We start from the raw sequence: 25752 nt of genomic DNA, 5'->3' as shown, positions 1-25752 counted from the left end.
GCGGAACTCACTTACTTCGGCACGCTGCAAGAGATTTTGAGGATCGATTACAGAGGATTTTTTGTCGACTTGTTCGACGTGCAATGGTTCAAGATAATCATGGAGGGTCGCAACGCTACTGTGCGTAGAGGAGAGTCTGGTTTTCTTGAGGTGGATTCTACTAAGAAATGGACTGACCTAAGAGACACTTTCGTACTACCCGAGCATTGTGAACAAGTAAATATGTAAATAGTTAACATCCCCCTTTTACAAGTTATGTGCTTGAAAGCTCTCATGTAAGTTATGTGGCTCTGGCAGGTAGTATTTCATCCTACAAAGTCTACATCAAACTGGTGGTACGTCATAGAGGTAGCCCCTCGTAGTGCAAGGACGTATGAAGGCTACCATGTGCCAATCACAACGACATCAATGGAGGAGATCAGAGAAGATGCTCAATCAGAAGCCGCTGCGGTGGTGCCAGACGAGCATCAAGATGCTACTACTCTATATGGGGTGCATGCAGAGGAGCTACAAAATGAAACAGAGGATATGTGTTTAAACGGAGAGCTCTATATAGATATAGGAAGTTATGCTGAGTTATGCGAGGATGAGAGAGAGATCTCTTAAAGCCACAAATATTGTATTTGAACAATTTTGATCCGTGTTGTAAAAGCTCTGGCTCTCTAAGTACCTTCCATGGTGTATAACGCTCTTTTCTACTCGCGCTCACATCTTTTGATTGAAAATTCTGAGTTTTCGACTTGCCTCTTCTATCACTCGATTCATTGCGTCATTGTATTTATATGCGTCATTACGTCATTGTATTTAATGGTCTTTGCGTCATTGTCTACTCTATTCATTCAATATTAAGTTTAAATATTCGTGTGTTTAATGCAGGTATGGATGATGAGGAGTTTCTTTCTTCTTTGTCACCGCAGCAGAGACAGTGGTACGTGGAGCGTCATCGCTCTGGCGCATCATCGCGCGTTCCTACACCATCCGCATCTCCCTCTCTTTCGGAGCATTCGGCGCGCTCCGAAGCTTCGGCGTCGACGAGACGAGCTTCACACTCGTCTAGACATCGGCGCTCTAGTGGTGGCGGTGGCGGTTGTTGTGGGGATTCCGCCACCGATGCCTCCACACCGCCTCGTGTTCGACGAGGCTCTTTACCCTCCCCTTCTTTGCCCGCCCCCACACCAGCCACAGCATCGCCATCTACGCCAGGTTTTGCACGGCTGACTGTTCCTAGAAGCTACACACCTCTACCTACTCCGCCAGGAGCCACCCCACTCGACACTCCTCGCTTCGGGGCCCAGACGCCGGTGGAGACACCTGACGTCCGTACCCCCATCGACACGCCGCTAGAGACCCCTGCCGGGACACCCAGGTTCACGCGTCACCGGCCAGAGGGCTTGCCTTACTCCGTCGACATCAGCGGCGGCATCATCATGGATGATGACGGCAAGAAGGTGATCTCGCGCATGCGTGGTCTTTGCTCTCAGCTGTTTAGACACTATATACTAAACAAATGGAGTGAAGTACCAAGTGATTTAAAAAAACAGAGTCATCAGCATACTTCATGATGAGTTTCCCGTTCCAACACGGGATCAGCGTTTCAATGAAGACCTGATGAAGATTCGAATGCGCGAATACTGCAAACACAAGCGTTCCGAAGTGCAAAAAGCAATCAAGAATGGGTGGAATAGGCCAGATTGGCTGGCCAAAGAAGATTGGAAGAATGCGAAGAAAGCAGCGCGCGAGAATCCCGACAAGTGGAAGCAACAAAAGGATGCAGCCAGAGCGCGAGTAGAGGCAGGGAGCTCGCACCACTTGGGGAGCGGTGGATGGGCATCATTTGAGGCCGATTTTGTAAGTCTTTTCACATTGCTCTTTATGCATGTTCGATAGTTTAGGGTTTATGAGTTTTTTAGTTCTAACATAATGAGATCTTTGTATGTTTTGACAGTGGTCAATGACAGGACGTGATCCCACACCGTACGAGCGCGAGTACGCAGGCAGGAAGGGCTTAAACGCCCTGATGGACATTCTCAGTTCTCGCGGCGGCATGGTTAGTATTAGGGTTTACTCTTTTTTATTTTTTGTATTGTTTTATAAATGTCGTTATATGTTTATACTTACTGAAAGCTGTCTTATTGTCTTTTTTTGCAGAATCCGACAGATACGCCGCTTGGACGCGATGAGACGTCTGACTAAACGACGTCAGTTTAGCCGTAGCTAGATAGCATTAGTTTAGGGTTTCTCATAGCTTATGTATCATGAGACGGATTTTATACGTCTTTTTGAACCATGTATATTATTACATTTGTCACCGCAGTTTCTTTTGCCAATCAATTCTTTATGCCTATGATGTTGTACAATTGTCATTATTACATTTGCCAATCAATTCATTTTGCCTATGATGTGTACAATTGTCAATTTTGCAAACAATGCGTCTTGTGGGTGACTATTTTGGGTCTATTATCTATCTTTGCATTTTTTTTAAAAAGTGAATCAAGTACAATATGGTTGATGGGTGGCAGGGCATTCAATGCCCTGCCACCAAAAAAATATTCTCTCGGGCGTCGCTATAAGCGTCGCTATTTATGGCTCTGTAGCGTCGCTATGAGCGTCGCTATAGTCTTCTGGGTAAACGTCGCTATGAGTGTCGCTATAGGCGTCGCTATATGCGTCGCTATATAGCGACGCATATAGCGACGCCTATAGCGACGCTTATAGCGACGCTCTCGTAGCGACGCTCGTAGCGACGCTTTTAGCGACGCCGGGGGTTATAAAAACCCAATGTATTTCCGTCGCTAACAGCGTCACAAGAGCACACAACCTCTTGTAGTGACAGCCGGCCTTCAACCTTCTTCACCTTTGGTGAGTCACAAACTGAGCACTAGGAATGCAAGAGAGCTCTATTGAAGTTCACAAAGCGCAAGTCCCCACAACCTACAAAACAAACGTGTAAAGACCACTAAAAATGTCTTTATCTAGTTGAGTACAAAGCATGCAAAGTCACCTCTCTATTGTAGCCGAGAATCTCACACTGTCTATGAAACGTTGTGGTCAATTCTTGTTTTAAGCATGGTCCTCGCACAGGGACCAAAGTTGTGACGTCCAGAACAAACAATGTGCGCACCTTGCCAACAAAGAGGCCAATATTCCTAGCCACAAACATAACAATGTCCTCCCTAGCCATCTGGGCCATGACTCGATCGTAGTCATGCTTTCAAGAGTTGACAAAGCTCACCTACATATGACAAAAGGTTTGTCAACTTTGAAAGAAAGGAACACTGAAGCCAATGTTTCTGATACATACAACTGCTTTGTCGTCTGGGGTCGAGCCATCAGCAACAACCAAATCCCCGAATGTAGTGCCAATTCTCTCATGGAAATTACGACTTTGCATAACAACAAACGCCAATGTCGTCAAGGGTGAACATGGGCTAGTAGTCTCAGAAATTGCAATGTCAGCAAGAAATGTGCTTATCTTGGTCTCAGGATAGAAAGCTAAAGACACAGGGAATGGCTCACAAGGTCGAATGGCTGTCGTCGCATCGACATGCAAGGAGAACAAAGCTGACCCAACATCATTATGGTTTTTAACCCTCACAAGAGGACAGTCAATCCTGACAAACACGCCGATCTTGAGCTCCCTAGTGTAGGTTTCAATGAAGGGATCTACAACGATGACTGTGATCGTGTTGGTGCAAACAGCATCGACGATGTTGAATTTGAAGTAACGTGCATTTTCCTTTTGCCCAAGGGAGATGGAACGGTAGGTGCCGTACCAATTCAAGATTTTCCCCTCTATGGAGAAAGGTTTACTGCCCTCATCTATATCGCTAATCAAAAATAGCGGCAAGGTTTCCTTGAATATCAGGCTTTTCCCTTTGTCCAGTAGCTTGCCACTGTCCAAGACATTGTGGGAAGCTGAAGATTGGCCAGCTTCAAAAAATGAGATTGCAGCCTTGCTTAATTCGCAAGCTGGGCAAGGAAGGTGCTTTTGAGACGAAGACGGTGCATGTGCGCACTCCTCCCAGTGGAGAGTATCCTTTGCCTGCAAAAAAAGCAGAGCACCATCTTAATGGAGTTCGACACTCAAGAGTGCATTGCAGCAGAGAACATCGCAGGCACGTCAAGCATGTTCCACAAAGAATGAATGTGCACGCTGGCCATACTTGCGCTACAGCGGGATGGTTAGCAGGGCTTCCTTGAAGCAAGGCATGCCTACACCTCTTCCCAGCTGCGCTTTCCTCGAAGTCCGGATTTGGGGGCGACTCAGCAGAGCTCGACAGCACCAGGTGCGATGAACGTTTGCTTGCAGGACATGGAGGAGACTCAACGAACCTGCGCAGTTCTGTAGGAGGACAAGAAAAGGAAGCAACAAATTAAGCATAACATTGACTAGTTGAGCAGAGCAAAGAGGACGTAAAAACGACCAGCATGCAGCACACTCGTAAAAGCCAAGGAAGAATGAGACGCAAAAACGAAGATCTTGGAAGGATGTGGAAAAGCTTGCGTCGGCACGCCGGAATGTCAGGTGGAGAATCCCAAGCGACAAAAACCAAGGGCACTGGCTGACTGCTTGCTGCGAAGCACAAGATAGTTAGAGCAAAACCAGAACCTGGGAGTGAGCGTGGACAATCCCGTATAGCGGACCCTGTGCACGTCGACCCCAAGCAAAAATCATAACAAAAAACGCAGACCAATGCTCCAGATCTAGCTCATGGATAATATTCCTTGAAAGGACATGCTGACACATAAGGTAGATGATGGTCAATTAGCTGAAGCAACTTGCGGCAACCATGCTACCCGGTGGACGTGGGACCAGAGTATTGGTTGTCACGCAGGATTGGAACAAGGATACTTGACGCTGAAAACAGGCTCAGCCAGTCAGAAGACGCTGCTCTACAACGCCAAGCAAAGTAAGCTCTTACACACATCACCATAATGCAGCAGACCGGCAAAACCTTTCTCGCCATGCACGCTAAGCGGTGGCTACACCCATCAATCGAAGACAACAACCTGCACGCTTCGGCTCAAGAACAAAACCTGCAAAAGATTGTTGTGCAGCAGCAGGTTTGTGAACCAGAACAAGCATTCCTCGAGTGCGCATTTCAACTCAAAACAACGTCACTACATGCCAAAGCTGGTTGCCGAGAGGAAAAAAAACAGCCCAGCCAGTGGTGCTCCTAATGTGACAGAAGCAAGCGGAACAACACTCGAGCATGGCAGGCAGGACCACCTCGCAAAAAATAGGGAACGATGTCACTGCCACCATCTCGGTTGCATCACCTACACAGCAGGGAAAAAACCAGCACCAGGAGCTAGGACGACAACACCAACACAAGGCAATGTTCTCGAATGCGTCGCATGCAAGCAAGAAGAAACTAGGACCAGGAATCAAAACACAACACTAGCATAGAGCAAGTAATCCAATTATCACCACATGTAAGCATTGCAAGAGACCGTCGACGAGGCAATGACCGAACGCGCATTTAAGCTCAAAAAAAGGGTCAACACATGCCAAACCTGGCCACCAAGAGGACAAACAACCAGCTCAATCAGTGATGCTCCTAATGCAACAGAAGCAAATGGAGCGACACTAGACCACGATAGGCAAGACCACCTCAAAAAAGGAGGAAATGATGTCACTGCAACTGTCTCGAGTACATCACCTGCAGGGAGAAGAAAAACCAAGCACTAAGAGCGGGAGAACAACACCAACACATGACAATGTTCTCGAGTGTGTCGCTCGCAGGCAAGAAGAAACCATGACCTGAAATTAAAACCAACACCAGCACAAGGCAAGTAGATCAATTATCACCATACATAAGCATACAAGAAACCGTCGACGAGCCAAAGAAACAAATCTCCAGAGAAGTCCATGCTCTCACCATCGTTGGGCGAGGCATTGCTTGCACTCCCTTCACCACCACCAGCAATGCCACCATCACATGCCATGATAATAGAGGACCTCCAAACAATTGTTGATGCAGCTACTTTAAGGCACAACACACAAGCCCTCAAACTAATCCACAACAAACGCTCAGCAAGTTTCAACCCCTCACAAGCGACAACAACATCTTCAACAGCATTTGGCAAAAGAAACCACAGGTTTGCATATGGTAACTCGACTCGATGTAAATTTGAAATTGTAGCATATCAGGACAGAGAAATTGAATAGCAAAGAGAGAATCTTCCACCAGATAATGATAGCTCAAAGCTCAAACATCAAAACAAAGATTGAGACTTGCTGGCACATCTACAAAAGCAGGACAGAGAGAGAATCTTCCACAAGATAATGATAGCTCAAAAGCTCAAACATCAAAACAAAGATTGAGACTTGCTGCCACATCTACAAAAGCACGACACAGTATAATCACAACCAACTGAGATAAGGGCTTGCACAAGACAATCTTTTGGGAGAGGTTACACTGCATTTTTCTTGCTTTTTATATAAGCTACAATAAGCACGTGGACTGCTCTGTATGAGATCTCAAAGAGAGAACACCGTGCAGGAATTGACTTTGACATAGAAGCATTACATTCTGGAGTGTCTTTCAACACGTGCTCTCAAGCATAAAGAACGAACACGAACAACGCTCACCACCTGAGGCTACACAATGGTGCCATTGAATGTAGTCGCCCGTGAAAGCATGCGATTCAACAATCTTGAAAACGATCCAGACACCGTCCGCCTTCGGCATTAAACAAGCAGGATTGCCGTATCGAACACCTGTTTGAGCCACATCCTCTGGCAGGAGCAGCACGAAAAGACTCATATCTGCTACATGTGCCACCTCCTCTGCTAGGGGCAGCGCAAAAAGGACGAGATTAGTTGCACGCGCCACCTCCTTTGCTAGGAGCTGGGCAAGAAGGACAAGATCTGCCAGGAGCAGCATGAAAAGGGTTTGCTAATCGTTCCAATGAAGCTTTAGTAAACTTAACACGTGGCAGTCATCCAACAAGAATATCGAACGGCCTTGAGCATTGCAACAATCTTGCACCTAAAACCCTATGGGGAAGAACGGCCTTGAGCATTGCAACAATCTTGCACCTAAAACCCTATGGCCTTCCCCAGGCCAAAAAATCATGGTGACTTTTGCTTGATTTGAGGTGATCATCTCCGGAGAGAGAAGGTTTTTAGGGAGGAATCTCGATAACGATTGATTCATTGTATAACATTTCGAAGCTACCAATAATTTATTTGGTACGGACGAAAAGCGTATAGGCTCCTTGACTTGATCACAACGTGGTCAAGCAACCTTGGGGAGCGAGATGTGACTGCAAGGCTCAAAGGCGCACTCATTCACGGGACTCTGTGGCGCATTGAAAGGTTTGTACTGGTATGTTGTGTGTGTGTGTGTGTGTGTGGAGAGAGAGAGAGATTTGCATAGAAAGTGTCTAGCCTAGACTACATGAGATTCAGAAAGTCGAGCTTTAACGAGCTGCATTTCGGCATCAAGCTCTCAGTCTGCATGTTGTCATTTCTCTCATCATACACAGAAATATCTTATTATGCAGTGCGGCAACTTCCCCATTATCACCATTATTTTCCTGCTTGGATTCCACCCCTATGGTGAGGCGACTTTATGTGGGACCAAACAAGCATGTCCAAATGGCTCATGTTGCAGCCAATATGGATTCTGCGGAAACACCACAGGTTTCTGCGGGGCCGGATGTTTAAGCCTGTGCCCAGATCAAGCAAACAGTTCAAGCTCTCAAAGCATTAATGGAAGCGACAACACTGCAGTCTCTTCTCTTATAACGGATGATGTCTTCGACCAGTTTTTCTTCAACCGTCTCCGATCAGAATGTCCTGCAAATGGATTTTACAACCGTTCCTCCTTTCTTGCAGCTGCTTCCACCTTTCCTGAGTTTGGCACGAGTGGTGGCTCAGACTTTTCCAAGCGGGAACTCGCTGCCTTTTTTTCTTACTCCTCACAAGTCATTGACGGTATATGCCATTGCTACTGAGTTCATACTTCTATTTCATTAGTGCAAATACAATTGTGTGTACCATAGGAAAGACGTATGAAGGACTAGTTTTTTGATTTTCCCATCAGCTTTAGAAGCATGGATACCCTCCCTGTTGACAAAAATCTTCATGCATTACAAAAAGAAGCACATGAAAGTAGATCAAAATATGGCAACTTGAGGATTGGCAGTTACACCAAGAACATAACTTTCACTTACTCACCAATAGAATGCGCACTCACACACACACACACATGTATGCATGCATGTGTACATATACACAAAATACACATAGATTGTTATATGCATACATGCATGTCTATGCACATATATACATGCTACATATACTAAGGAATACCATCCCATTGGGATCTTAGACATGAACTGTGATCATTATGACTTATTTAGCCATCACAACAAGACTGCACTGAGCATTTATAGATGTCTTGATATACTATTCATCAATTGAATTTTCTTTGCCCCATAGTCTATGACCACTTTGTTCTACGTGTACCACGATATCCCTAAAAGAACATTGCAGCCTTCCAAAGGCATGATGTTGAAGTCCTCGTGCCTTGGTCCCTAAGTAACACTGACAATGTAGCGCAGCTTCCTAATGACGGGCGTTATCGCGACTTCATGTCCTTGTGCTACCAAAACTGCATCCATTCATTTCTTCAGGCTTTATCCCTAATTGAGCAGCCATCTCTACCAGAATACAGTAGGCCTTCGCTCTGTTGTCAAAGAAGATGAGCGCTTCTTGGTACTGCACTTTGCCCCACAAACATCTGCTGGATAGAGGATGATTTCTTCTGAGATTTCTTGGATTTCTTTTTGTCCTGCAGCCTTGGTCATTGGCTCATCCGTCGGATAAGGCAATGACCCTGTCTGTAAGCAAAACTTCTATTACATATTCCATGTGTTGCTAAATGCTAAAAGAGTGTTGCTTGAGACAAAATCGCAATCTCTCTTTAGGTAGTCCACAACAATAGCGTTCCATCTACTCCTTCAAAGAGACTTTCTTGAAAGAAGCAATTGGTAGAAACGTATCCCAGTTCGCTGATTGTAGGTGGAGCTAGTATCTTCTTCTCTCATCCGTAAGTGGTTCCAAGCAATCAACGGTGAACACATCTACCTTAGACTGAGGAGTCAGCTAAAGAGAATAGAATAGCTTCTTGAACCTCACCCAAGTTCTGTCAAAGTCAGCGATGCAGAAGCGTGTAGACCAAGGTGAGAAAAAGCGCGCGCGCGCGAGAGAGAGAGAGAGAGAGAGAGAGAGAGAGAGAGAGAGAGAGAGAGAGAGAGAGAGAGAGAAATGAAATGAAATGTAATATTAACGTCTTCAAAAGGCCAAAATGACCTATGAGACCAAATGGTTACATGTGGTGAATTTAATACCAAGTCTGGGTACAAAAAGTACAAAGAACTGAAAAGAAAATAGTGGGTAGGGGTGGGGTGAAAGCTGATACAAAGAGAATACAAAGGGTGAGTTGATACAATAATGGAGCTCTCTGTCAGTCGAGGCATCATATACATATACATCAGTATCCAAAAGGCTATAGAGATTCAATGTCCTCCAAGGTAGGCACTTTGTCGGGACGGCTCCTATGTCGCACCAGTATGGCATGGATCCTCTGTCGCAATCTGCATCGATGTCGAGAGGGTCCCCTCATCCGTGGGCGACGGGACCGCCCCAACTCTATTGCCCGATCAAGCAGTATGCCTGTTTCTAGTGTTGTTATGTTGTTGGGGCTTCTCGGACTCCTCTGTGACTGAAAGAAATCTGTAATTTTCCGTTGTTCCTAGATCTCTCTCGTTGTGCCCCTCTTCAAGAAGTCCTCTCTGTGTTTGCGAATCTCTAGTAAGTATAATCCGAGGCATCTCTGATCCTGGTATCTCATGACTCTAGAAAGTGGCCCAAAACCCTCTCTGAATAGACAGTGAAGGCGGCCTCGTATTTCATAGTATGCTGGGCAATGACATATGTAAAGTAGCTCTGTCTCAACTTCTATCTGGCACACCTGACAAATCCTGGACTCAGCGGGTACTCCTCTAAATCTGCCTATCTCGATCTCTAGCTGATGTGAGGATGTGCGTATCTGACCAATAGCACATTGTATCCCGTGGGATAGATGAGTGTCCATGTATCCTGGTCTGATCACAAAACCATCCTCCGTGAGTTGGAGAAGATGCTCTCTATAGAAAGTCATCTTTGTACCTAGCTCATGTGTAGGTTGTATCCATGTCCTCTTCGTATCCAGTTGAATCAAGTCCTGTCTGATGAGCCTGGTAATCTCTACCCTAGTGAGGGAGATGGAGGGTGCATCCGAAGAGTATTGAAATGGGGGTAGCCGATCCATACTAAAGCCATGTAACTGAAACCAAGATGCCATCTCTGCATACCAACATGATCTATCTCCTTGCAATGCCAGTTGTCGCGAAGACTCTAGTGAAACTGGCCAATTTAATCCAAAAAGGGCGGTAGACCTTAGACTTAATCCTTATTTGCTTTCACCCATTTAATTTGTCGCCCACTTTACCTGTACTTTCAAGACACAACAAAGGGGAAAGGGATACAGGTTGCTAGACTGCACCTGTATGAATAGACCGACACGAGATTGGCCCCTAAATAGGCGCCCCTTTCAGTATTTCTTTATTCTTTAAAAGAGGGAATAAATGTTGTGGTTCCCTACAAGCTGCCCCGCACAACCTTGGCTGAATTTCAACTGTTCTGGCCCGATTTCGGCAGCATAACTGTACTAGGACCCTTCACAGTCAGTATTCCCACGCATTGGATGACTTTCCCGACGCATACGGACACTTTGCAAAACCTGGCAAGAATCTGCAGCACACTGAATTCTCTGTTTTCTGCCCTGAAAATGTGCCAGATCACCTGTACAGCGGTCCCCTCGCGTCCCCGAACCTCCTGGGGGTATTAGGGTCCGTTTAGGGCCAAAACCCTAAACCTGCAAAAATACACAGCAGGCTGTAATTCACTATTTCGGGCTCCGTTTTGCGTGCCGGTCGCATCCTAGCAAGTCCTTGAGCTCCAGCACCTGTAGGGCTACTTGCCCTTTGAATCGGACGAGATTTCGCACGTGAAACCTCTCCGAATCACCTGTACATGCGGGGGATTAGCCGCTAGCTAATCCAGTACCTGTGCAAGAGGCTCTTGCCTCGGCAATCGCGCATGAACCCACACAACTGTTCATTGGTCAATTGAAAAGCCCACTAGAGGGGCATAACATACTGCCATAGGGGAGAGAGAGGGGAGTGTGTAGCGTGTAGGGCATCACTCCTGACACCGCACTGTACATAAGAGGGAAAGGAAGCACTCCATAGCTCTCAACCTGTGACAGAAAACTGAAAATGATCCCTCCTTCCTCTAAAATCAGCGCCACTTCTTCCTGCATGAGGAAAGTGCACAGAAATGTGCCACTTGGCACATTTACAGGTTATTTCCGGTTTTGGGGTTGCCGCCTAAAAATGTCCCGATCGGTTGCCCAGTTGACTTCACGGCAGAGTAATAAAATGTTCCCTTTGTCATTCCGAAGGTAATGATGCGAACACATTTTCAGGTCCAAAATAGCAGTTCCCTAAATTTTAGGAGATGCTGCCATTGTGTCTTTCTAGGTCATCTGACCCTCTTTGTACACCGCAGCCACACCAAGAACTGAAATGTAGCCTCTGTAGCAAAGGATTCCACTTTGGCTAGTCAATGACCCCTCTTTGGCTAACCATAGTCCTTGTCCAACCTTAGTGCTCTCTTGCCCTCGGGCCCGGACTCCCTCTGAACAGTTCCCCACTAGCTATGCAATGGAGGGCAGTTAGATTTCCAGAGGGGTGTTTCCAAAAAGTGAAAATGAATAAATAATAAGAAAGAAATCAACAAAAAGAATAGATAGTAGTCACACGCTGGTGACACCCCCCCCCTCTTGAAATCTCAAACGTCCTCGTTTGCATCTATGTCGTATATGCTCACAGTCAATTGATCAAAGGTGAAGCAATCTCAGCGAAATTTCGGATAAACCTTCGGTAATAGGAGCATAGTCCCAAGAAGCTTCGGACATCGTGCACCGTCTTCAAATCTGGCCATGACTTGATCGCTTCAACTTTTGCAAGATCCATTCTGACACCATCCTTTGAGACAATGTGTCCCAGGAAGTGAATCTCTTCCAGAAAAAATTCACTTTTCTTTGCATTGATGAGCAACCTATGGCTGCGTAGCTCTTTGAACACAATGGCCAAGTGATGCCTATGCTCCTCTTCATTCTTTGAGTAGACTATCATGTCATTAAAGAATGTACCAACAAACTGCTGGTGTGGACGGAAAATTCTGTCCATCATCCTATTGAACGTAGCAGGAGCATTTGTGAGATCAAAGGGCATCACTAAAAATTCGTAAAGGCCAAACATTGTTCTAAAAGCAGTCTTGTGCACATCCTCCGATCTAATGCGGATCTGATGGTACCCACTCTTTAGATCTATCCTGCTAAACATAGCTGCTCCTAATTTGTCCAGAATATCATCAATTCTAGGTATAGGGAACCTATTCTTGATGGTATTCTTGTTCAGTGCACGGTAGTCGATGCACATACGCCATGAGCCATCCTTTTTCTGCACCAACAACACTCGAGAACAGAATGAAGATGAACTGGGCTGAATCAGCCCCTTTTCTAACAGCTCCTGTACTTGGCTCATTATCTCTTTCTGCTGAGCCTCACTAACCGTGTACGGAGGCTTATTTGGTGGGCTACTGCTTGGCACCAAATCTATCCCATGGTCCTCGTGTCTCTCTGGCGGTAATTGAGACGGTAATGAATTGGAAAAACAGTCACTATACTGTTGTAAAAACATTGACCTTTCTTTATCTAACACAGATAAATTTGATTCATCACAATCTGACACTTCACGTGCAAAAACCAAGTACGCAGAAAGATGCTTTTTCATTACAGAAGTAATAGCAGAAGCTGATACAGTGGGAATAGACTCCCCTTTAAGCTTTACATCCAAAATGTGAGTCTTTCCCCTGCTCTGTACAATGATCTTTTTGTTGTAGGCATCCATGATTCCCTGTACACGAAACAACCAAGGAATACCTAGCAACACATCACATCCGTCCAGTGGCATGGTGTAAAATTTTTCAGCATCTACATAGGACTTGATATGTAGGCGCAACTTTCCGATGATGGGTGTCACAGCCTCTGTATGGCCAGGACATGCCAAACCTGCCTCTGCTGTATACCCCATCTCTTCAGGTCTGATTCCCAACTTTGAAGCCAATTCTGGGGAAATGAAGTTCGCTTTGGCACCTGGATCAAAGAAGATAAGGACTGTTTGATCCCTGACCTTTCCCCATGCTCTGCAAAGCTTACTTGCATCTGAATTTGGCTTGTCGCCCACCATATCTGGCACTAGACCAGCCATGGGCCTCTTTCCTTTCCTGTTCTCCTTGTCTTCATCAGCTGGCCTTTTCTTTTGAGGACAATTGTAAGCAATGTGGCCAGGCTCTCACAGATAAAGCATTTGTTCTCTGACCTCAGGACCTTCTTTTGCTCTTCCGACTTGCGAGGAAAACGTCTTTTCCATTTCTTTGCTGGTCCCTTTTCTGATTCAGCCGTAGCTTTGTCTTTCCCTGCGTTGGTTGGCTCCTGAGTCGCTTTAGGAACCTCATTGGGAACGTACTTCTTCACTGAATTTTTCTTGGCCGATCCTTCCTTGACGCCAGTATTAAATTCACAATCTTCTCCCTTGAGCAAACCATTGCCGGTGTTTGCTACCTCGATGAGCTGCGTCAAAGTAGTGACTTTGGTCTTCGTGCAGTACTTTCTCAATCCTTTGGGTAGGCCACAACAGTATTTTTCAATCTGTTGTGTCAATGGCACAAACCTATAGGAAGTTACTGGAAGTAGAGCTTTCCAAAACTTCCGATTGTAGTCATCCAAATTCTTGCAAGTAGCAGCATTAAGCTGATGCCATTCTGTCATGACATCTGCTTCAAAGTCATCAGATAACCATGCTGCTGCAAAAATCTGCTTGAAGTAAATCCATGTGGACGAAGCTTGCCTTGAAGCAATAAAGTTGTCCACCATTGTCCCGCATTCCCTGTCAAGAAAGTGGCTGCCTTGCGGACCTTTGAAGCCTCTGTAAAGTTCCCCCCTGCATAGGCCTCGTCAAACTGCTGGAGGAATGAGAGAGCCTTCTTCCTATCATCAAACCCTGTAAAGGTCGTGAATGCCACACCTTTGCCACCTTCTTTGTACGGAGTTGGCTTCTCCAGCGTCGTTAAGTTGTCATATGGAAGTGACTGAAACATGGGAACACTGTTAGGGTTCATCTGTGTTCCTTGACCGCTATTAAGTTGACCTGGAAATGCCATATTTGGCCGTTGATTTGTAATTCTAGCCATACCAAAATTTGTCTGTGGCATCCCAAATTGGCTTGAGTGCTTTGAAACCCTGGTAGCATGCCCGTGACACCATACATGGGGTTAGGCATCATTGTTTGAGCACCCCCGAACACTGTTCCTGGCGTGTAAAACTAATTTCCAGGTGCATGACCAACCATGCTCTGGAATACCAATCCACCTCCAAAATAGCCAGGGTGTACTGAAGGTGGTGGGAAGACTTGTTGCATAGCCTGTAGGTTGCTTCCCTGCCCATTAGAACCAGCTATAGGCTGTTGAAAAGTGGCTGGCTGAACTGGTGCAGCTTGAAAGACTGGCATCTCAGCCACCTGTTCTTGCACCTTAGGCACAGGTTGTGGAGACTGCATATTCTCCGTCAAGTGTACAGGTGTTTCCATTGACTCTGCAGTATGAATCACCTGTGCTTGAGCCTTAACAGGCTTTTGAATATGATCCAGTGTCCCAACTTGCTGAGACGGAAGAGGAGGTTGCAGAAAGGCTAAAAACCTCGGGTTCTGCATTACTTGTGTGAACATAGCCACAACAGTAGCCAACTGGGTTTTGAATATATCATCATCCGTCTGTGGTGGTCTTGAAGACTCACCCACTTCATGTGTCTGTTGACCTTGCGAAGAGGAAACCTCTTCAGTCACATCATCTGATCAGTCAGCCATAATTGCAATTTCCTGTGTCTAGTCTATGATCCCCTGTGTCTTCAAGCCCAAACTGACCAAGGCTCACTTCTATGGGAAAAAGTGATTTAATCCCCGGCGATAGAACCATGAAACCGGCTTGTTTAATCCAAAAAGGGCGGTAGACCTTAGACTTAATCCTTATTTGCTTTCACCCATTTAATTTGTCGCCCACTTTACCTGTACTTTCAAGACACAACAAAGGGGAAAGGGATACAGGTTGCTAGACTGCACCTGTATGAATAGACCGACACCAGATTGGCCCCTAAATAGGTGCCCCTTTCGGTATTTCTTTATTCTTTAGAAGAGGGAATAAACGCTGTGGTTCCCTACAAGCTGCCCCGCACAACCTTGGCTGAATTTCAACTGTTCTGGCCCGATTTCGGCAGCATAACTGTACTAGGACCCTTCACAGTCAGTATTCCCACGCATTGGATGACTTTCCCGACGCATACGGACACTTTGCAAAACCTGGCAAGAATCTGCAGCACACTGAATTCTCTGTTTTCTGCCCCAAAAATGCGCCATATCACCTGTACAGCGGTCCCCTCGCGTCCCCGAACCTCCTGGGGGTATGAACCTCCTGGGGGTATTAGGGTCCGTTTAAGGCCAAAACCCTAAACCTGAAAAAGTACACAGCAGGCTGTAATTCACTGTTTCGGGCTCCGTTTTGCGTGCCGGTCGCATCCTAGCAAGTCCTCGAGCTCCCGCACTTGTAGGGCTACTTTCCCTTTGAATCGGACGAGATTTCGAACGTGAAACCTCTCCGAATCACATGTACATGCGGGGGATTAGCCGCTAACTAATCCAGTACCTGTGCAAGAGGCTCTTGCCTCGGCAATCGCGCATGAACCCACACAACTGTACATTGGTCAATTGAAAAGCCCACTAGAGGGGCATAACATACTGCCATAGGGGAGAGAGAGGGCAGGGCGTAGTGTACAAGGCATCACTCCTCACACCGCACTGTACATAAGACGGAAAGGAAGCACTCCATAGCTCTCAACCTGTGACAGAAAACTGAAAATGAGCCCTCCTTCCTCTAAAATCAGTGCCACTTCTTCCTACATGAGGAAAGTGCACAGAAATGTGCCACTTGGCACATTTACAGGTTATTTCCCGTTTTGGGGTTGCCGCCTAAAAATGTCCCGACCGGTTGCCCAATTGACTTCACAGTAGAATAATAAAATGTTCCCCTTGTCATTCCGGAGGTAATGACGCGAACACATTTTCAGGTCCATAATAGCAGTTCCCTAAATTTTAGGAGATGCTGCCATTGTGTCTTTCTAGGTCATCTGACCCTCTTTGTACTCTGCAGCCACACCAAGAACTGAAATGTAGCCTCTGTAGCAAAGGATTTCTCAAGAGGTACTAAATATAGGCTCCCTTCTTCAAACGACTCTTGCCTTCTCAAAGCCATAGAAAAAGGAATTTCTAGTTTCGTAGTAAAGTTTGAGGAGTCTTTAGGAGTTCAAGGTATTTTTACCCATTGGAAGTCTGTAATCCTCAAGAAAGCTTCTTTGAAATTAGCATCTTGCTCTCGGAACTTTTTTTCAGGAAGGTATAGCTTATCTTCTTCTGATCGTGATGCTCTTAGGAAATTTCATCATGATTTTGTAATCTCTTATGTAGATAAGTGCTCTAATAACTTTGTTGTTACGTGCAAAAAGTTCTATTTAGAATGCTTGTTAGGTGAAGTAAACTCTCAGACTTACAGTGATTGTGATCTTTCAATGCAAGAGGTTATCTTGAAACATCAAGACTTTTGTAAGTCTTTTGGTTTCAAGTGCCAGCCTAAATTACCTTTTTTATATACCGTTTGGAAGTTCCACAAGAACCCTATAAAGCCTAGATTTATAGCTGCTTCTTGTAACACCTCTTTGACCGAGGTTTCCAAATGGCTTAGTTATTGTTTCAAAGCCATTTTACCTAGCGTAAATGAATTGTGGAATAATATGCTAAAGGAAGCAGACGTACCTACCGATTCAAGTTGGATTTTAAATGATTCAGTAGGCGTGATTCCTGTTTTAAAGTTTTTGAACTCTTCAAGAAGCCTTAAGGAGAAATCTTCTCCTTTATGTCTCCAAACTTTTGACTTTACAACGCTATACACGAAGCTAAATTTGGAGGACCTTAAATTTAGAATCAAGTCTCTTATTTCAAAAGTTTTTGCGTACAAGCTTGAGAAGGATAGGTACAAGGCATTGCTAGTAGAAAAGTCAACGTTGAACTTTGATTTCTTATGGCTGAAAAATAAGAATGTAGATGTAGACAAAGGAAGAAAGAGATTCACTAGGATTGTAGATGACATTGACATCATATCTTGGTTAGATTTTCTTTTGGACAATTTATATATAACCATCGGCGACTCTCTTTTCAAGCAAAGAATTGGTATCCCTATGGGCACCAATTGTGCCGTTTTTCTTGCTAATTTCTATCTTTTTACTTATGAGTTTGATTTTATGGAGCATCTTGTCCTTGCTAACACTTGCCCAATATTTTTGCACAAGTTATGCAATGTAAGACGCTTTGTAGATGATCTTTTTGTCCCTGACGTTCCTTCTTTTCAAGATTTTATGTACTTGAATTCGAGTTCTGTAGGAGGAGGAATTTATCCCAAGGAGTTTTGTGAACTTAACTGTACCACAAATAGTGATTGTTGTGCCTTTTTAGACCTTAAGATTTTTCAGACTCCCTTGGGATTAGAAGTAGATATCTATGATAAGCGCCTTGAACCAGAATATGCCAATCTAAAAATCATCCGCATGCCTCACATTTCTTCGAACATTTCTCTTTTAGCTAAGTATGGTGTCATTTGCTCTCAACTATTTAGATTTTCTCGTCTTTGTTCTAGTAAATCTACTTTTGTTGTTCAATCTTGCCATCTTATTTCTTTACTAGTTGAAAAAGGATACTCATTCAAAAGAATCATGAAAAAAGTTCGTTCATTTTTGCATCGTAGTAAGTTTATTTTTAGTGTTTCTTCCTTTGGAATGTTCAAGATAATCAGTAGTAAATTCAATAGAAGTGGGGAGCTAAAAAGCCCACTTATTGTTTGACTTAATAACACCTTATGTTGTTGTTTTGATCTTTAGTGCTTCTAGTATTTTCACTATAGCTTGACAATTGCTAGCCTTTATCATGGCTGAGTATGCCCATCACCTCTGGAGGGTGATAGAAACTGAGCTCGTTGGTTTTGTAGAGTACGTTCAAAGCATGAATGGCCTCTATATAAACCTGCACCTACTCTTGGGCACCGACGACGTGAGTAGGGATGTCATAGCTGTTGTCCAAGCTATGCATGATAAAGGTGATAATCTTATTCTTCCTGTTTGGACAAGCAGTGAAGTTGAGATCACATATTGTCAAGTTTGGTTCTTTGCTCTTCGTAGGTTTGTAGTAGTATTCATTTTTCGATTTCATATTTAGCTTACCTGAGGACTTAAGAATGTGTTCCGTTATAAGTTGTTGAAGTTTGATCTCTAGGATTAAGTTTTTAAGATGTCTTATCCTTTTTTTGCTTAAAGTTGAGTACTTGTTTTAAGCCAAGTAAGTTGCGTCAACTTATTTTTACACATGCCTTTTCTAAAAACATTTTTAAGTTAATAATGTTTTGTTTTATCTAGTTTTGTTTCGTAGCAAACAAAGTGATTTAGTTTGTTTGTTTGTTTGTTTTTGTTTTTCTTTTCTTTTCTTTTCGTGTGTCCCTTGCTTTTATAGTTTTATGAGTGCTTTATTCCCTCTTATAATTCGTGAGTTTAGACTATTCTGAACTTATGAAGGTATATATAAGGATTTCACTTTGGCTAGTCAATGACCCCACTTTGGCTAACCATAGTCCTTGTCCAACCTTAGTGCTCTCTTGCCCTCGGGCCTGGACTCCCTCTGAACAGTTCCACACTAGCTATGCAATGCAGGGCAGTTAGATTTCCAGAGGGGTGTTTCCAAGTGAAAATGAATAAATAATAAGAAAGAAATCAACAAAAAGGATAGATAGTAGTCACAGGCTGGTGACACTAGTACTAATCGAGCATATCTGTCTCTAGTGAGAGCCCATGTGCTATGCATAAATGAAACTGATCAAGTGAGTGCCTCCACTACCAATGGAGGAGCAGCGAGCTCCGTCCTAATAATGTCATGTGGTACTGAGGCCTTGGCCCTAATCATCCGGGAAATCATAGACACCAAGGGCTTCTCCATACATCTCCATCCATCAGTACTGCCAGCTCTGCTATGATCATCATTTAAGGGGCCCCATATCAGTGTAACAGGGAACGGGGGGAACACAGCCCAAACGTTCTGAAATGGCGTTCCGGATGAGTCCCGTTCCCGAAACGGAGATGGGAACAGAATGCCATTCCGGAACGGGGTGTAACTAGAACGGTGTTCCAAAATGGGGGGAACGAGGTGGAACATGAGGCGGAACGGCGAAACGCGGGGCGGAATGGGCAAAAGTAGGCATTTGGGGAAAAAAAAAGGGCTTTTGGGGGCAGATTTGGGGTTGTTCGGAGAACATATTTGGTGCACTTGGAGGGCAGGTTAGGGGGCAGATTTGGGGTTGTTTAGGAGTTTATTTGGGACTAAGCTGAATGGAGGTAATTCAAGTCTTACTTTAGGTGGACCGTTCCTGCCCCGTTCTCGTTCTACGCCTCCCTCCTCCTCCCCGTTCCCGTTCCGGGTAACTATGCCCCATATCTCCACTCCGTACAGCATGGCCAAAGTGACCAAAGTGTCAAAGAGCCAAAGCTTTGTCCGAGGTTCCTGGAACTGAATCCGCGAACATATCCTCTCAAGGCTCCCCAATGCTGCATAGGCTCTGGTCAATCGTGTATCTACTGCACACCTCAGGGAAAATACTGGACCACTGAAAACCGCCCCAAGATATGTCAAAGACGTCGCCAAAAAGTGTAGCAATTCGATTCGTTAGAAGGACGAGTGTCAAGGTCTGAGCGTCTGTAGCTCTTCGTGCCTCACGTCGGAAGAGGTAATGTCAAGATTTGAGCTAGCAGGTTCTTCATATATTGAGCATAGGCCGGATCTCGTGCAAACTTCATCAACCTCTTGTACAAGTGCTCACATGCAATTGGCCGTGTAGATCTGTAGACTGCTGATCGTCTTTGAGAGAATCTAGAAGATCGTCAGACTCATCCTCAATAGATTGGTTGTCGTTGGAATCATGATTCCCATTTGCTTTGTAGTAGTGGCTGAATCCTCAAGCTCAGAGCCTTTGCTAGAATTTTGTAGGCTGAGTTGAGGATGGTGATGGGTCGCCACTGTCGAATCTCGTCCAAGGAGCCTTATTCCCTCCTTGGGAATAAGGTAAATCATGCCCTCACTCGTGCTGTCAGACATCTCTCCAGTGTGAAAAACGTATTGGAATGCGCTGCAAAGATCTGAACCAAGCAAGTCCTAGTACTCCAAGAAAAAGCTAGGAGTCAAACCATCCTCCCCTGGACAACTACCTCGGGGGAGTGCTCTGAGGGCCTCATGGAGCTCCTCTAGTTGGAGGAAAAGCTCAAGTCTCTGTCACATCTCCTCAGTAACAAGGCAAGGCATTTGTGCATAAACCTGCTCTCTGCATGTATCTTGGCGCTTTGGCTGAGGCTCAGCTGACAACAGGTCACGGTAAAAGTAGCAACTGCACGCATATCCTCGGGCTCTGAAGCAATTGACCCGTCGGGTCTCCTCAACTGGTTGACAAAGGTGTGCGCATGGCGGGGCCCCACCGTCTCAAAAAACTCCCCAGTAACTCTTGACACCCACCTGGGTCCATTGAGATCCCTGCCGATGGAAGGCAAACTCATGACGCCGCTCCTCAATGCTAGCTAACCTATCTAGCTTGTTGCATGTGCTTCTCCAACCAAGGACTGTCTGGATGCTGCTCTTGCATCCTTTGCAAGGAAACAATGCCCCGTCGGAGGCGCTTCTCCTCCTCCCTGGCTGTAGCCAAGCGAGCTGTAGACTCCTGGAGAAAGAAGCGATTAAGCTCAGCCAGTTGAGGGGCCACTCTACTAGCAGGGGTGTCCTGCGTGTCCAAGCTCTCTGTCCAAAGTGCCTCCACGCTCTCTAAACTCTGGATCCATCAAGATTCTCTAAGGGATGCATAGCATCGCACTCCCCCTCCTCTGTCTGTCAGTCACAGTGAGAATCACTGGCACATAGTCAGAAAAAGTAGTCCTTGTTGGTATACTTGCAATGTCCACCTCTCTCAGTTTTGCCACCACAATATATGTTGCACAGTTTGTAAGGCCCCCATATGAGGAGAAGCCAATGGTGCACATATATTTGGTGGATTCCAGCTTTGTACGCTGATAAGATCTCTATTTGTGATCGTGGATGGTACGGAGCAAATTCAGGGGCAACCCTGGGGGATTATTCCTTTTCGCTGGAATATCTTGGCCGGACAACGGCCGGAAGACAATCGGAAAATGGCTGTCCGGTGGCCGATGGTCTTTGGCCGGTGGCCGGATTTCCTTGACCGATGGCCGATTTCTAGGAGGACTTGTCTACCCAAAAGCGGCTACACATGGGCGCATGGGAGAGTCCTACTTGGACTTGGCTATCTAAGGATGGCTGCACATGGGCGTTTAGAGGCTCCCTTATATCTATATAAGAGGCCTTCTCATTAGTAATTCGGCAGAATGGTGTGTACACTTGATGCACACAACACATCCTTATATAAGGATTGTTAGTCCCTTGTGTTCCTACTTGCTCTAGTTGTCTAAATCGCCATCTAAGCTCTACCTTGAGAGTGCATGGGTGGATGACGCCATCACTTTGTAATAGTGTGCTAATCGAAAGTTTTTGATTTGCCACTAATCTACTTTGCATCGTATATCTCTCTACTCTCCTTGCTACTAGATCCTTATTGTATTCCGCATTTGTTACAGTCCTTGCCAGAGTGCAGACATGTCTCCCCATGTCACAGATGTGGTCACTGGCGTAGAAGCGATCTATTGGAGATAGATTTACTCCTCCTACTCTACGATCAGAGCGAGAGAAAGACAAACTGTTCGGGGGCCTCACAAAGCCTGAGCGCTGCCAAACATCGGAAACCCTCAAAGTCATACTAAACTCCCAAGCTACCAACTCTGCCCCTTGCACAGTAGCATGGCCACCTCCAATCCTGTCAGAGGGGTCCTCCAACATGTTGAAGTCTCCCTCAACACACCATTGCTCTGCATGCGGCAAAAACTCTACAGTATGAGACCAAAACTCTACTCGTGCATTTGGCACAGTGGGCGCGTATATGTTCAAGAAACCCATGAGGTATCCTTGAACTTGCATAGTAATCCAGTGAGCCCTGATGACACAATAATACCTATGTCCATAATGGCCTGCTGCCATGAGTCCGCAATAGTCATACATACCCCTCCTTGGATACATCCAGGCCCAAATGCAGCTGACCAAAATGTCTCATAGCGACCACGCAAAATTTGACCACATTGTCTAACGCGGCTCTCACAGAGATGGTGCTCCTGTAGCATAAGAATATCAATCTCACCACCGACAAGGCATCTCTGAAGCTCCTGTCACAAGCAGCCCCTCTGGAGGTCCACCTAAACCATGTACATTCCATGAGACAATCCTCATGGGGTCAGTGAGAAAGACCGATGCTATAACAACAACCAATCTTGCTATCTTTGAGGCTGGTTTGGCTAGGGAGTAATCTGCATCCGAGCGACCTCTAGACAAACGCATATGAAGTAATTGTCCCACCCCAAGCAGAGCATGCAGTCCGTAGGGCTACATCTTCTGTCCAAGAATCCTCATGTACAAATACATAGCAAGGGGGCCTCTGAGTGTCAGCAAACAAGTGCACCACAAAGTGTCTACATCCTGCTACATCCGGCGGCGTCACATTGAACTTGGCTAGAGGCCAATGTGTCTGTACCAAGTCTGTCACCCCTAGGTCCCTTGTGTGGTGCAAAACTCAACAGCTTGGACCTGGAGCCAGTCAAGAATTGTGTGCATGGTCCACTGTGTACGATCCCTGCCGCACAGCGAAAAGGAGAAACCTACCACTGTATCCAGAGCCTCAGTGCCTCGGGCTGCTAGAAAGAGAACGTGAACTCGAAAGCAAGCTTCCTCCAGGTCGGAAGAGGGGTCACCAAGGAAACGTGTGAAACTGTAGTCGAAGAAGTCCCATCGTTTGCGAATATCAAAGCTGGTCAAACCGCAAGGGATTGCTGCAAAACGAGAGGTTTGAACCAGAAGTGGCGTCCTCAGGTGGGCCGTCCCTCTCGAGCCATGCGACTCGTAGGGAAATCACTACCAAGAGATCGTCTCATTGTGGATGTGTGTCCAATCCCGTGCATCGGAGGAGGAGTATGAGGGGGGTCGGGTGATGAGTCTGAGGGTCCCAATTGGGAAAGGGGAGGAGATGGAGGTGGGGGTGGAGATGGAGGCGGTGGAACAGAGGAGTCTGAAGGTGGAGGGGGGGGGAGGTGGTGGAGTTGAGGTGGAGGGGGACTCCTCAGGGGGTTCCTGCTGAAGGGGGTCAAAACGGTTCCCTGTCGGAACCCAATGCTGTTGAGCTGCAGGAGGTCGGCAAACAGGGGGGGCAGTGTGGCGAGCCCATTCTTGGCGGATCGCTAGTCTTTGTTGGGGTACCAGCAAAGTGCTATGGGTCGAGATCTCCTGCGACGACAGGCCTTTGCTAAGTGGCCCATCTGCCCGCAAATGAAGCACTGGTTCAAGAGTCCCAAATACTCCACCCTGTGGCGTAACCATCCCGCACTCACCCTAGGTAGAAGGACCACCTTAGGGAGAGTGTTGAGTGTCACGAACCAGAACGTGAATTGAAGGCACACCGGCATCCTTGGCTGCAACTGAAGCTGCCGTGCACGGGGTCTCCAAGAGTGTCCCGATCTCGGAACCAATCCTAAAAAGAAGCGGTAGGTACTCCCTCCGTAGGCCAGGAAAGCAAACCGAAATAGGCAAGTCTGCCTTCTTGAGAAGAATATCTGATGCTGGATCGAATCCATGGCGCCATCGGAACCAATCCTGGAAAGAAGCGGTAGGTACTCCCTCCATAGGCCAGGAAAGCAAACCTAAATAGGCAAGTCTGCCTTCTTGAGAAGAATATCTGATGCTGGATTGAATCCATGGCGCCACTGTCGGAAATGGGCTCTGACTACTCGAATGGACAACGGGCTCATTGAGATGACCTTGGCAGCCAACGCGGGAGTCTCAAAATCTCTCTGGTAGCATCCTCGCCCGAGAAGTTGGATATCAATGATCTTCCCCACCTCTGCTAGGAGGCGGGCCTGGAAGAGGTCGCGTACCTCTCCTCGACTGGGACGACTGCCATTAATCTTGCAGATGACAGAGGTGGCTTGAAGGTGCTCCACCTCTACTACGAGGCTCGCTTGCTCTCCTCACGATAGAGTAAGTTGGATGGTGAGGTTGGCGGGGTCGGGCGAGGGGACTTCATTTGAGTCCCTTTGAAGCACAAGCCTCCAACTATGTCTGCTACAGCGAGGGAAGGCGAAGGCAAAAGGGCGAACTCTTGCTGAAACGACGGCCGAGGAACAGGCCCTGAGCCGGGCTCAGGGGGAAGGGGGGAGACGAAAGTGAGCGAGGGTTGCGAGAGAAAAGGTGAGAGTGCATGTGTGCGGAAGCGTGAGAAAGGAGAGAGAGAGAGACAGAGAACACAAACTCCCAGAGATGGGGAAAGGGGGAGATCAGCCTCCCACTGACTACCAGAGCAAGAGACCCTCAATACATCAGATGATAATAAAATGTGTACCCCTTGGCCCCATATATATGAGTGCCCAAGGTGGGCGCCCAACTCAAGTGGGCGGTCGGCCCCAAACTCGGGCCACCAGACAAGGTACAACCTATGCTATGGGTGGCCAGCCCGGAGATACTAGCCGTACATGGAAGTGCCCTAGACTTGTGCGAAGCAGCACAGTGGTGTAAATCTAACACCCCCTCTCAGCACCTGATGCTGAACAAACCGCATGAAGTCGAAGATGTGAGGCAAATGATGCATTGTCTACAGCAATCTGCGGTGTCCCAACCTTCGAGAGATCTCCATGGTAAAGTGCCGTCACGAACAGTGTAGAAAACTGTTGTACTCCACCGATACAGGGTGAAGATATTGCGTGAAGGTCCCGAGCTGAGTGTGAAGAAGTGCCAATAGACCTGCAAGTGTCCTGCCCAATAATAGGATCTGTGGTGTCTATAGTCAAACCGTTTGGAGAAAATGGAGAAGCTCTGGAGTCGTCATGAGAATGACCGGAAGCCTGTCAATGCATGAACGTGTAACCAGTGTGGCCACGTGGCTAAGGTGTGTAAAACTCCAGGAAGGCCAGATGTAGCAATTTGCGCCATAAACGCCCTCCGAAACAAGGAAAGCCAGACTAAACAGTCTGGACTGTAGAAGCTACCGTAAGCTGCATTAGTCACCGGGAGACGGCACGAACCACCACCGGATGGTGTCGTGTTAGTAGGTAGGGTAATCCAAGATGAGGGGAAAGCTAGACTCAATAGTCTGCGTTGTGTAGGGCCTCTGAGAAGAGGTGTGGTCAGACCAAGCTGTCTGCACCGTAATCATTATTTAGAAGTAGGGAAGCCAGACTGAGCAGTCTACGTTGTGAAGATCCTCTAAGAAGAGGAAAGGCCAGACCAATTTGTCTGCGCCGTCTTGCCTGTATTTCCTCCCTCCAATCCTCTAGTGTCAAC

The 25752-nt window shown here is 46.3% G+C and overlaps 1 protein-coding gene across 1 annotated transcript in view; it reads left to right on the top strand.

Annotated features, from left to right (window-relative positions):
- Positions 1–7205: 7205 nt before the first annotated feature.
- The window catches only part of LOC147449159 (protein SUPPRESSOR OF NPR1-1 CONSTITUTIVE 4-like), a gene marked incomplete at its 5' end in the record, with an annotated part of 61921 nt that continues 43374 nt past the window's right edge, over positions 7206–25752 (top strand). The window contains 2 exons of the mRNA XM_086521520.1: positions 7206–7334; positions 7513–7945. Of these exons, the coding sequence (XP_086377646.1) occupies positions 7206–7334; positions 7513–7945 (562 nt within the window). The remainder of the gene's footprint in view (positions 7335–7512; positions 7946–25752) is intronic.

This window comes from Adiantum capillus-veneris, chromosome 10, assembly GCF_014529385.1.
Source record: "Adiantum capillus-veneris isolate H3 chromosome 10, ASM1452938v2, whole genome shotgun sequence".
Taxonomy (NCBI): Eukaryota; Viridiplantae; Streptophyta; class Polypodiopsida; order Polypodiales; family Pteridaceae; genus Adiantum; species Adiantum capillus-veneris.
This window is presented reverse-complemented; position numbering and strand designations above follow the sequence as displayed.